General features: G+C 34.4%; 1 protein-coding gene across 1 annotated transcript; it reads right to left on the bottom strand.

Moving 5' to 3' along the window:
• Positions 1 to 1,769: 1,769 nt before the first annotated feature.
• LOC149800804 (uncharacterized) lies at positions 1,770 to 8,251 on the bottom strand. The gene is made up of 2 exons (XM_089954796.1): positions 7,701 to 8,251; positions 1,770 to 6,158 (listed from the first exon to the last, which is right to left on the bottom strand). Exons 1-2 carry the CDS (start codon positions 7,881 to 7,883, stop codon positions 5,919 to 5,921), a joined length of 423 nt encoding a protein of 140 aa, XP_089810922.1. The 5' UTR covers positions 7,884 to 8,251; the 3' UTR covers positions 1,770 to 5,918.
• Positions 8,252 to 14,370: the final 6,119 nt, after the last annotated feature.

Below are 14,370 nucleotides of genomic sequence, written 5' to 3'. Positions count from 1 at the left end.
AATTAATTTTCTCATTTGCAACAGTGAGTCGATCAAAGAATTTCTGAATGGTTTCCAAGTACTCTTTCCAGATATCATTGTTGATGAGAATTACATTAATGTACGCGTCACAGTTATCTACACGAGATGTTAACATGTTCTTAAGCCGTTAGAGTGTTGACGGAGCATTTTTCATTCCAAAGGACATCGCTTTATACTAATAAAACCCATCTGGAGTTGCAAATGCTGAAATTTCTTTTGTTCTTTACGAGAGTGTAATTTTCCAGAATACTTTTAAAAGGTAAAACTTGGTGATATATTTTGTGTTTCCAATTTTCTCGATGCAATCATCTATTCTTGGCATTGTAAATGACTCCATTTTGGTGACACTGTTGACTTTCATATAGTCTGTACACATTCAGAATGTATCATCTGGTTTAGGCACAAGAAAACACGGTCAAATCCAGTTACTTTGATTTGGTTCTGTAAAATCATACTCCCAGTGAATAATGAATTCCTTTTCTCAAATTTTCCAGCTCGAGAAAATTCGCCTTATAAGGATGCTGTCTTTGTAAATGAGAAATTTCTGGTCCGTGTTGTTTAATATTTCTGAATTCCGAACTTTGATTAAACCAGAGTCACTGCACATTGCATTCCATCATTTATATCCTCACTGGGTGGGACAGGTAAAAATTTATTGAATAATTAATTGGACTCCCCCTATCAAAATAGTCATTTAATATATATTATTTTTAATTAATATCAAATGAATACTCTTATCCCAATCCTTTTCTGTATCAAAGCAATATGACTGAATCATATTCTTTGAAGTCGGATGAAATCTTTCCAAAGCCACTAGATTTTCAGGGAGATGGGCAAAAATTTAAACTCTGGAAGGTTAATTCATGCATAACTTGTTGAAAAATTCCATAAATAAAATTTCACCTTTGATCAGAATGAACTGATCTGGGAAGGCCAACAAGTGTAACATAAAAATCAAAGCTTTTATAATGGTTTAGTTGTAGTATTTCTCAATTTAAAAGTGACGTTTCTAAATATTGTAGATCATTGCACACTTGTCAAATGGCAAAAAAAACAAACAAACAACAATTCATAAAATACCTAAGGTTCATCTGCTACCTACTCCTCCATTTGAAGAATCATTCAGCAGAATAATGATAGTTTTAGTTAGGACCATGTCAGGCAAACGATAAATGCTGACTCGCCTCTCTCTCTTTCTCTCTCTCTCTCTCTGTATTTGTATTTCTTTCCTTCTGTCAATGAAGCTTTCCTAATTTCAATTCTATCTGGGTATTTTTTATAGCTGTAATTACCTTAATTTCCTATCAAAACCGGATACAGACTTACCAGCCATATCCAAAGCGCTATCATCCAAACGTCCTTTTCCCACGAAACATTGAATCAGTAATATTATTTATCCCATACTATTTTAAGATGCTTTCGCTACAGAAAGATGATAATGTCTGGCAAGCTCAAGGAACTACTTCCTTTATCGAACTCTAACCCCTTCTTGGTAGGATTTGAAACAACATTCTAGACATTGGATGACATTGTGAATGTTTGCTGGTTTCACTAAAGATTTATCAAATGTGTTAAATTAAAATCTCAATCAGGGACGATGAAAATTCCATAACAAAGTGAATTTAAATTTTAAATGCAATTTTTAATATCTCTGAAAAGTTTTAAACCGGTTCAGATTCAGGACGATCCCTATTTTTTGTTACGAATCGAGGTCTTAAAATATGTAAGAAAAAAAGTGAAGCCAACAATTTCATTAAATTCAACATGCAGTTTATTTCCATACAATACAAAACGAAAATTTAAAAGACACTTACAACATTGTGAGTCAAATTCCAGATAACCCTAATGAAATATCTCAAAAAGAAAAAAAAAAGTAAAGAACGTTCCAAAAAATTCCAACAGTCTTGAACGTTCTCATATAACACAGTGATACAACCCAGACTATCTTTGAATGAGCTCACACAAATCCAAAGTAAGTTTTAATATTTTAAAGAAATAATGCCTCTCGAATCATCTCTGATTTACAAGAACACAACTGTAAACTTTGATCAAACTGGATTCCCACAAACTGACCTAAACAAAGAATAAAACGTTTGTTTATCAAATCCCTATTTATGTGCATTTTCGCCTACCTATAGCCTATTTGAATGTGAAGCACTCCAACGAAAAAACGTAGTCAAACTGAAACCATGACTGGCATTGAACTAAAATGCTATGTGAACATTCTGTTTAGATATCGCAATCATGGCCAAAAGCTGGCAATGTAAAAGTATGTAAACAATCTGTTCAAAAGTTACAAACATGGATAAAAGTTACGAATACAATATAAATTAAATATACATAACATTATATAAAATGAAATATGTGGTGACGATATGAGCGATGGTTCCGAAATATATTTGTTGATGACTTTTGTAGTTTTTGGCGACGTTCTGAAACATGATAATTTATACATACATGAATTTAACCCACATTTTACTGTTGGTCACGTCTTGTTAATAACTAGTTTTATTATTTTACCACAACAACTAAACAATTTTAGTTGTTGACAAGAATACATTGTCAGAAAAACCAAGATGGCAAGAGACAGAAAGACTGATTTTATTCCAAATATTGACAAAATAGAAGGGATAGTAAAGACGACTATGTGCACATATTAGTATTATCCAAATATTACACTGACATCTATATTCATCAATATCATCATTATTTAATGATAGTGCTTCAAAATTTGTAACAGATAATAGCAATCAAATTTGTAATTTAAAAAAAAAATACCATGATTTAGAACTGAATGCCAAACGGCCCGCAGAAAATATCACCATTTGAGACATATGCGTAATAAGAACCAGACACAAACTAATAGGACAAATCTTATCCATACTAATTTGAGTTTGTATGAATAAGGTATTCCCTTATAATCTGTAACGTTATTTATTTTTTGCATATAGCCAGCACGCACTTCTGGTGGTAAACCATTTGCATAATACTAGAGTTCGTCTCGTTGCTTCGCTTTAATAGTGGTTCTACCATACTCTTAATTATGACACCATACGGATATTCTACGATGATCCCTATTGGATGGTATTAGTCAACGAAAATAAAAAATAAATACTAAAAATGGAATGCTGATAAATTTATTCGAATAACTATATATTGTGCTATTGAGTTATACCTGATGCAACCAACTCGAGCGAGTGTGACATGCCTCGTCAAAACAAACACGCAAGCCAGTATCATTTTGCCAAAACAATATTACCAGTAATTACTTTTCAAGGCCGATAGTTACACTAGATGATCACAATAAATTATTTTCTCAATCTAATTTTCATCAGCTGTTTGACGTTTGACTTAGAAGTGATGACGTGGGAATACGGTTAAAGAAAAAAATCATGGTGTTTGCTGCAAGAAGCCGAGATTTTATATTAATTCTTGAATTAAGAATAAACACCAGCTTAAAGAAAAAAATCATGGTGTTTGCTGCAAGAAGCCGAGATTTTATATTAATTCTTGAATTAAGAATAAACACCAGCTTAAAGAAAAAAATCATGGTGTTTGCTGCAAGAAGCCGAGATTTTATATTAATTCTTGAATTAAGAATAAACACCAGCTTAAAGAAAAAAATCATGGTGTTTGCTGCAAGTAGCCGAGATTTTATATTAATTCTTGAATTAAGAATAAACACCAGCTTAAAGAAAAAAATCATGGTGTTTGCTGCAAGAAGCCGAGATTTTATATTAATTCTTGAATTAAGAATAAACACCAGCTTAAAGAAAAAAATCATGGTGTTTGCAGCAAGTAGCCGAGATTTTATATTAATTCTTGAATTAAGAATAAACACCAGCTTAAAGAAAAAAATCATGGTGTTTGCTGCAAGAAGCCGAGATTTTATATTAATTCTTGAATTAGGAATAAACACCAGCTAGCGCGCAATAAAGAAGAGATAAGAAAATAAAACTGTTTGAAAGGAAATGTGTTTGCCTCAAGAAAATACGAGGAAAACAACGTGATCATCGTCTGTATGCATACTGCAGTTGATATTTGGTATGGGGAGCTGTTGTGGACGAACGCTCTCCCTTAGTTCAATCTCTAACACAGCATATGCGCATTATTAAACAAAATAAAATATACCATGTATATAATAGCTGCATATCCTAAATTTAAGTTAAATATCACTAGAAAATAAATAGATAAATAAATAAATAAATACCCTACTGGGTACAATGACATTTCTAAGTAAGTGGGGGAGGAGGGGGGGGGGCCTCTTCAGATTCAGATATAGATAACTGGCTTGACGAGAAACATATTTATTCAAAACAGAGAAAACGTAAAATTTAAGATTTTACCCAACGAACTAAATGTTGATAGTTTAAAGTTTAATGCACTCAAATATACAGCAACGTTTGATAGAGCTGTTATAAGAGCAACAGATAATGTTTGACAGTGTTGTTTGTCTGGCTTTACACCATTAGTATCGTTCTAGAAACGTTTCAAGTATGTGGGTCAAGACCGAGGCTACTCCAATTGGAGATTTTTAAAAAATGTTATGTTCTAAATTTTAGCAGTTCTATATCACATACTTACGATTATTAATTTTGTAATTCTAGGAAACGATGGAAAGTGCATAAGAGCCTGGTCTAAAATTAATTGAGTGCATTTCAGTGACGGTTGACATACTTTTCAAAATGAAGGTTTATCACCGAAAATGTGTGCCTTATTTTGTGTTACTTTACACAATTGGTTTGCTTAATGAGATAGATTTCAAATTAATGTTTTCAATGTATTTTAATGATAGCTTTGTGGAAAAAGAGGAAAAAAGATATTAAGACATATTTATTGTAATGAGTAATTTTATACGATAGTTGTCTTCCCTTCTAAGTAAAGGTCAAATCGATCCGATTAGCTTACACTCGATTTCATTAAAATCTCTCTAACGATGATGGGGAGCAGCAGACTTACTTTGTAAAAAAATGTCTTTTTCCTACAGTTCAACATTGATGGAATACTTCGCTTTATGTTTGATGTAAGATGAGAAAGCAATAATTTCTTAAAATGTTTACCTCTGACCTGCTTGTAAGATGGCAATGAGTTACTGAGAGCTTCGGCTGGTATTATTGGTTTTTATAGATGTATGTGCTTAATTAACAAAAAATACACAAAGTAAATAAAAAGTGATACATACAATGAGTTTAAATTATTTACAAAAGACGAACATACATGATACAATGCAAACATTCAGGATGATTTTGGTTTCTTTTTAGTCAGCTGTTAGTCTCGATTTACATTATTGCTGACCCATATGACGGCTGGGCAGTCCTTGTTACTAAAATTAGAACTCTAGTACATCATCACAAACATTAGAAGAGGTGCAGAGTGGATAGATCATTTACAGGCGCATATACAGTTAAGGTTAAGGTTAACGACTTCAGGTTGAAATTACGAATGATCGCAGACGATACAGATAACAACATGATGTTTATACATACCGTGAATATTTGCGTCAAACATTATCTTGCATAAACAAGACACTATCAAGTATGCTGATCTCAAGGTTATCTGATATCTCAATATTTCACCAGCTTCAAACATTATGAACATCAGTTCATGCCCTGCTTATAAAAATACAGATGTATATATGTTATATATACGTTACTGAATCTAACATGCAGATGCGAGTTAAGTATTTAACTATCACATTCTCATCTATGCATTTCTCGAATGAGAATGGCCATGCAGAGTTTATATTTGCTAGAAGTGTCTCATTCAAACTTAAAATGACCTTACATGAAATCCCAAGATGCATGATGGACTTTTATGGTAATAGTTACATTTACTTGATTTGATATACTTTCTAAATGAACTTGATGTCACATAGACATGCATCTAAATGTCTTGTCTCACACGGCTAGATTGCTCCTCATTTCTCTCCATATCTCTAATATGTTTTCATGCTGTCTCAAGGCATATGGATCATCCCCTCTTTGATTCCCTGCAGCCAGGTCGGCATCCCTCCAAGCAACTATTTCGTCAACCATATTTTTCATTTCGCTCCGGAAAATGGTGTCCTTGGACATCTCGATAACGAGACCTGCTTCGGGGATCGCCTGCCGATAAGTCGTAATGCCCTGCCATCCCACCTGAAGAATGGAAATAGGGGTAAGAAACTGAAGGAGACAAAAACTAAAACTGTACAAGCAGCATGGGTTAACAACCCATCCCCAATTGCTAAGTTTCGATTATCCCGCGGGAGGGGGCAGAGTGGTCAAATTCTATATTCTAGTGTATACACCTGCGAAACATCACAGATAAATCTGTAATGGAAGCTTTATCTTTAATATTAAAAATGGAGGTTCGAGACATTGTGCTTAAAAGGTATGAGGATTCGAATTTGTTTATGGCATAAAGTGTCAATCATATAGGTGACGGATATTAAACCTAAAAACCGTCAAGCTGCCAATGGGCCTGTCAATCAAGTGATGCCCACATCTTTGCCAGTGATAATGTTTGTCTGTGGTTCATAAGCATCTATCGGCACGTGTTAGGAGTGTTCTAGTGAAATACGACGACACGTTAATTACTGACCATCGCTGATCCCAGCTGACATAGAGCAATTTGATGATCTTTACGTAATCAAGATCATATCATTTGTTTTGTGAGAGCTATGTGACCGAGGATTCCGACACCTATACAGTTTCCAGTTTATAACATTAACATATTTAAAGATGTTATAAGTAAGCTATTTTTCAGCATTACTGTGCCTACATTAACAGAAAATTGACGCATTTTACAGAAGTTCAGATTGTTAATTAGTACGCGAGCAGAATCAACATGTTAATTATTGAGGACCATTTACTGTTAATTTACGGTATATATAAATAGATCGGGCTCTTGAAACATTAAAATCGGCCAAGCATATCACAAGACCTTAACAGCTTTGCAGAGGGGTGCAATATAATATTACGTGAAATCTTATACAACATACAAGAATACTATTTTTGAGAGCACATGTCCATGTATGTGCTGTAGATATTACTTTTAATTTTACTTCCCATGTGTGTTATTAAATTATTGTGTCATATTTTAGACATACAATATCTCGTCAGTTTAACCTCAGTGTTGAGAATTTGATCCTTTCTAATGCACCCTATAAATAGTTGCAGTCATACGGTGTTTTCTGCAGGCTTGGTGTCCATTATACATTCTTCAGACATACATTAAGCCAACAATGTGCATCCTTTTTATTTACAATAGCAATGTGAACTAAATGTATTTAAAGGTCAAATTGACCTTTTAAAATAGCCAATATGCACATGTCTGTCTTTCAGTTCTTCTGATATTGGTGGGAACAAATTTGCACATGAATTTTAAAAACTAATTTCACCCCGAATTGCACGTAGCAATGAATAGGGACTGCATGCAAAATGTACGCAAATAAATGTGTGCCCTAATATATGGCAGTACTGCAGTTTTCAACTAAATGGTAGCCGTCGCAAATATCAACATGTAAAATGGCTGACAAGGGAGACATACGCACGGACGGATATGCAGATGCACTGACACACGTTCAGACATGACTTATAACAATATATCCGTAAACTGCGAATATAAAGATTAATAGTCAATATTGTAATATGAATTTAGTAAATGTTATAGTACTGTTCTAATTGCAATTACCCCACCTGATTCCATGGAAGAAGAGAAATCTCGCCGTTTGGCCTGTTCTTCAAAGCGGTGTCAAAACGAGCCGAAATCCCTACATTCTTTCCAGACTTTTCCATCGCTGCAAACAACTTTTTGAAGAAATCATACTCCACATTGTCACGAGTACCCACTGGTTTCTGCGCATTTATTATCTGAGCCATTGATACTCAGCTTGTCTATGTTCTACTTTGATCGCCAGAAGTTGACTTGCTGTCGTCCTTTCGACAATATAATTATTACAACCAAATGGTTTTCTTCTACTAAGCACACTTTTCCAAACACCTATTTACTGCAGTACTATACCTGTCGACGCGATCGCAGATCACATTACTTGTTTATGCTAACAGGTAAGAATGAGATTAATGACCAAACGCACACACGAGTTGCTATCTCTACTACCGACCGATATATTTTTACCAGTGAGCAAGTTGACATGTTGTCTACATTGATTACATTTCAGCTGGTATTTCTAACAAACTGCATGGTCACGTCTATGTATATTCCAATCACGTCTCTAATAACTGGATCAGAAAAACACACCCCCATGGGTCACTCTATAATTTAAAAAACAGTGTTAAGTCTTCTACTTATATTTCGGCACTGATAACAGTTGTTTATCTTAAATGCAACGAAATTAAATAAATCCTCGTCAGAAAAATTCCAATGCCCAGGTAAAACTGAGCTAAAGGTTGTTTAATAATGTGTGTATATTACACCACAAACTTCTGAAATTCAATCTGCAGTAAGAATATGGCAGAAAATATGCGAAGAAAATACCACAGATAAGTGTGTATGTATGTATGTATGTATGTATGTATGTATGTATGTGTGTGTGTGTGTGTGTGTGTGTGTGTGTGTGTGCGTGTATGTGTGTGTGTTTGTGTGTGTGCGTGTGTGTGTGTGTGTGTGTGTGTGTGTTGTTTAAACTCTAGGGCTTATGTACCAGAAAGAAACGAAACAAACAAGTCTGGTAAAGTCGACAAATAATTAATTTCGCAAAGTTACAAAATTAAAATGTAAGATACACGAACAGTATTGTGAATTAAATCCCAAATATCTGTAATGTATATTTAATTTGCATTGCTTGTTAATTATACCTTTATAGGTTTTGTAAAATTGTATTTGATAGTTGACCTTCTCTAAAATCAAGTTCATTGTTTACTTGGTCAGAGTCATTGATTTTAGTTTTGTAAACAACATGTTTATCTCAATCTGACAGACTAAATGATGTTTACCACATTCTATATTACAATTTTAGTAACAAAATCTTCTAATATAACTAAGTTTCAATTAAGTAATAAAAATTTTTTATATAGAAAATGATGTGACAAGTAGAGGGTTTTATAATATTCTTTATATTTATATTATTCATTTGTGCTGTAAGATCTAAAAGAAGAACCGGTCTTTTTGTTGTCTTCAGTATTTGAGTTGCTCTAGAAATATTCATTCAAATTATTATTCTCTAGAATTACAAAGTGCTCAAAAATATTCTTAGAAACATTAATTTCGAATTATGGAGAATTCAAACAAGGATATCTTGGATTACATTACTGTAATTCATCAAACGACTGTTGGCACATCATCATACTTCAGGTCATTGGTACATCAGTGCATTCGAGACTACAGGCACATCATCATACATCAGGTCATTGGTACATCAGTGCATTCGAGACTACAGGCACATCAACACATTCAGTGTTTGATCTTATTTATAATGCCACTTGAATATAATTATAACTTTATTCGTTAGGACTGGTGATAACACATTTTGGACTATTTTGGGATTTAATCCGCAATAGTGTAAGTTCTTTTAAACGATTCAATTTTTTGTATTATAGTGAAATAAATTATTTGTTGAAATTTACCCCCAAAAAATGGTTTTAGCTCTTTTCTATTACTTGAATGTCCTGATGTACCACAATGATACAGTCCAGAATGTCTTTGAATGAGTTCTCAATAATCCCAAAATAGTGTTTAAGTGCAAAATTTATATGAGACCTTTGCAATTCCAGTTGATCTAGAATTATATCCGAACAAAACTTCAAACTTTGGTCACAGATTCCCAACGGCTATTATTAAACAGGAATGAATAATAGTTTATCAAATCCCCTATATATAATATAAAAACCCACTTGACTTACGATGGTGTAGATTTCCAATGGGAAAACCCAGTAATTAGTAAGCAAGGTCAGGCCTTTAACTAAAATTCAAGGAAACATTTTTTTATACTTCTGACAGATATGACAAAATCTCCAACCCTCAGACGACCGCTCTGGTGGCCTAGTGGTTAGAGCGTCATTCTCGCACGAGGGAGGTCGCGGGTTTGATCCCTGGCCGAGTCATACCAAAGACTGATAAAAATGGTACTAACAGCTGCCTCGCTTGGCGCTCAGCATTAAGAGGTTAGTGTTATGACTGGTCGGCCTGGTGTCAGGATAATGATACTGGGTGGGACATCATGCTATATGTCTGCGGGATGATGCCCCAGTGCTAGACATCACTATAAACTGCCACACTGCAGACAACATAGCAAATAACTAACATTTGTTCTTGAAGCTACATTAAAAATCCAAATCACACGCACATCAACCCTCAGTTACGGACAAAAATAAGGCACACACTATTGACATATAACACTATATGTATGTATGTATGTATGTATGTATGATTGTATGTATGTATGTATGACTGACTGACTGACTGACTTTATTTCCTCTTTAAAAAGAGATTACATCAGATTAAACAAATTCAGGATAATACAAGATCATAAAATAGAACAGAAAAGTGACAAAGATACAGTAGTAATATAATTGTAATACTGTGTAAGCTACCGTATTGATAAAACGAAATATCTCAATACCTGCAATTATGCAAATCTGCAATCATTTGACTGAGCATGGCACTGATCTTTTAACAGTTGCTTGATGATGATAATATTTCGAAAAGTTAATACGTCTATAGTGTTATGTGCTTAACATTAAGTTCGAGATAGCAACGAAAATGAAATGAAAAACTTATAACAGTGTAATTCTATATGTAGTTTCTTTTCTTCATATGACGCATGTATTTATGCATATATATACTTGTTTGCGCGTATGCGTGCGTGCATGCATTTATCTATGACTGACTGTCTAAATGACTTAGTTACCTCTACAACAAAGAGTATATCAGGTTGCTAAGATACATATTATACATATCATAGGATTATGAGACACATCATAGACGAGAACGCAAGCATGATATATACATCGTCAACTAATGCGTTTACAAAATGAGATATATAAATACAGAAAACCATATAGAAATCTCTTGGAAATAAACATAAACAAATACATAAACGCACACACAAACAGCTGTCATACAACAAAATTTGCGGATTTGACAAGAAGACTTTGGCCTTTAATTGTTTATATTTAATGTTAATTTACTACTTACTTTTAATATCATGTTAGGGAATGTTAGTTGATAGTAGGGCACACATTTTATTGTAGAATGAAGCTATGCTGTTTGCGGTCACCAACATGAGCCTATCTGATACGTCATCGTCAATAAACGACATGCAGTCAACCCTGCTTCCAAGAAGTGTCTCCAACAATATATCGTCTTCTTGATTGAATAAGTTAACCCCGTCTCTCACTTCTAAAGAGTCAATCACTCTCTCAAAGAAAACGTTTCGTTCCTCAAGCAGCATTTCGCAGCCTAAAATAAGATGTTTCGCTCTGTCGTCAGTCTCTTTTCCACAGATTTTGCATACCATAACTTTACCAACAGGCATGATATATAGTTTCATTACTTCAGAGAGAGGCCATAACATGGAAGGAAATTTACGCCCAAGAAACCATATATTACTTAGTTTTAAGTCCAAATGAATGTTTCTGAAGTGAATTAAATCATCCCTTAGTTCCATATTTGCTCTCCAGGTAGTTTCTTCATGGTTTTGGATAATATCAGTAATATGTCGATTCCAGATGAGTTTTTCTTCAGTTTGTACTCTTTCTGCATAGTCTAAAAGAACACTTCCCATACCATATTTCTTAGTTATTTTGTCAATATCAGGTATAAATCCCATCTGTTTTAGCGGGTTGTTCAGATACTGACATAGGCGCATAATGAAAATCTTTTTCCAGATAAAAGTCCAATCGCCCTTACACAGTCGGTTGAAAAGGAGCAATTTCATCCTATCTATGTATGCTTCCATTGACCAGAGTCCTAAGGTACTACTTGTTGCCTCCGTAGGCGAATATTTATCGAAAGCTTGCATACGTCGCGCTGCATATCTCTGGCATAACTCAAGTTCTTCTATATTTGAGTTTGTGATACCTGACCATATTTCACATCCATATAGGACCGAGGGTAGAATAATTCTTTTCCAAATCTTCAGACTTGTTAGAGGGTTCATTCCTCCATCTCTGATACCAATAAAATATAAAGAGTTTAACAAGTGTTTGCCTTTATCACATGCTTCTTTTATCGCGTCGTTTGGTTTTAAGTTGTATTTTAGAGGTATGCCGGCATACTTCTTACTTTTGACTGCCGGAATTGGAGATTTGTCGAGCATAAAAGAAGGTATACCAGTCGTTCTTTTGTTAGCAAACAAGATGGTGCAACTTTTATCTGCATTATATCTTAATCTCCACCTTTTCGCATAGTCGGAAATTGTATCAAGCAGCTGTTGCATTGAATGATGCGAGTTAGACATTACAGTTGTGTCATCTGCTAATAAGACACAAGGCAGGTGGAGATCAACAAGATTTAGACCTCGCAAAGTGTGATCTAATTCCGTGATCAAATCATCTATCATTACAAGAAAGAACCAGGCAGACAAGATACGGCCCTGTCCTACACCCTGCATAATATCGAAGCGTTTGGACAGCTTGCCCGCATATAAAACAGAGCTTGTTACTCTCTCAAACGAATCTTTCATGATGCGCCAGGTCTTCCCTTTGATGCCAAGTCTGTACAACTTGTAGAATAACCCGTTATGCCAAACTGTGTTGAAGGCTTTAGCATTATCAAGAAATGTAGCATAGACAGGAGTATTTTTATCCAAATAGTAGCATATAGATTCTTTGATACAGAACGCTGCAGTGATACTACCGCAATTATTTCTAAAACCCTGTTGCAACGGATTTGGAAAAGAAATCTGTTTAGAAAATATAAGTAGTCTACTATATATAATTTGTTCTAGAACTTGCTGAAGCACTGGAATTATAGTTATATCGCGGTAATTATTCATATCTAATTTGTTCTTTCCTCCTCCTTTGAATATTGGTATAACCAAACCTTGTTTAAAGTGGCACGGGTACTTCTCGGCCTCGTACACTTTTGTGAATATAATTTCAAGTAATTGTACACTGCTTGGAGGGTCCGCAAACAGTAAATATAAGTAGTCTACTATATATAATTTGTTCTAGAACTTTCTGAAGCACTGGAATTATAGTTATATCGCGGTAATTATTCATATCTAATTTGTTCTTTCCTCCTCCTTTGAATATTGGTATAACCAAACCTTGTTTAAAGTGGCACGGGTACTTCTCGGCCTCGTACACTTTTGTGAATATAATTTCAAGTAATTGTACACTGCTTGGAGGGTCCGCAAACAGTAAATGCTCAGCAACAATACCGTCGTGGTCACATGCCTTATCTTTATTGAGAGAGCTAATTGCACTACTGATTTCGTCTCTAGTGGGGATTTTATCAACAAGTTCATCAAAGTGTGAATAGGTTTCTTTAGTTTGTTTTCTGACCTCTGCTAAGACCATCTGGTAATAATTTTCATCGTACAGATAAGTATTGTCAGGCAGTGATAAACTGGAGAAATGATTTGCCCATAACTCTCTAATAGAGTCGTGATCGCGTACAATTTTTCCGTTTGATTCGATTTCGTGAATGTAATCGCGTTTATTTCTTTTATTCCGTATAAACTTATAGAAAGTAGAAATATCGAGCTCTGCAGCCTTTTCAAGCTCACTAAATTGTTCTCTATCGTATATTTCTTTAGCTTTCAATAATTCTTTTGCAAACAATTTCTTCGCTTTCTTATAGTTCGCATATGATATATATTCCCAGCCTCTTGGCCTACCATTAGAAATCCATACCCTGCGTTTCAGCCGCATTTCCGTGTGAAACTTTTTTACGTTTAATAGTTTCCAATAGGGGTTAGCGTATGGGCAAAACCTCTTTATGGGGAGAAACCTAGATGCTGCTTCATGTAATATCTTTACTGTGTCTTGAATAATAATTTCAATATCGACATTCGTCGCTAGTTCTGCTTTATGCATTTGCGCTAACAATTCGTTGCGTGTTGCTTCCTTATATCTATTCATTTGTTCTGCTGAGGCTTTCTTCCAATTTATGGAACGAATGATATGCTCGTCAGCCATTGTTGCCTTATGTACTAAAGGTGTGACCAACTCTATTTTTACAGGAAGATGATCTGAAATGTTCAAAGGATGATCATCTATTATTTCTGTCTTAACCACTAAATCGAATTTACTTTTTTGCAATAGTATATGGTATATCAAAGATTTTGATTTGCCATCGGTTGAGAAAAAAGTAAAATCTGGCCCTTCACAAATGGATTGACTATTAACAGATATTAAATGTCTATCGCTCAGAAACTTTTCTAGAATAGTGCCTCTAGCGTTT

Source organism: Sinohyriopsis cumingii, chromosome 4, assembly GCF_028554795.1.
Source record: "Sinohyriopsis cumingii isolate HCF-2022 chromosome 4, ASM2855479v2, whole genome shotgun sequence".
Lineage (NCBI taxonomy): Eukaryota > Metazoa > Mollusca > Bivalvia > Unionida > Unionidae > Sinohyriopsis > Sinohyriopsis cumingii.
This window is presented reverse-complemented; position numbering and strand designations above follow the sequence as displayed.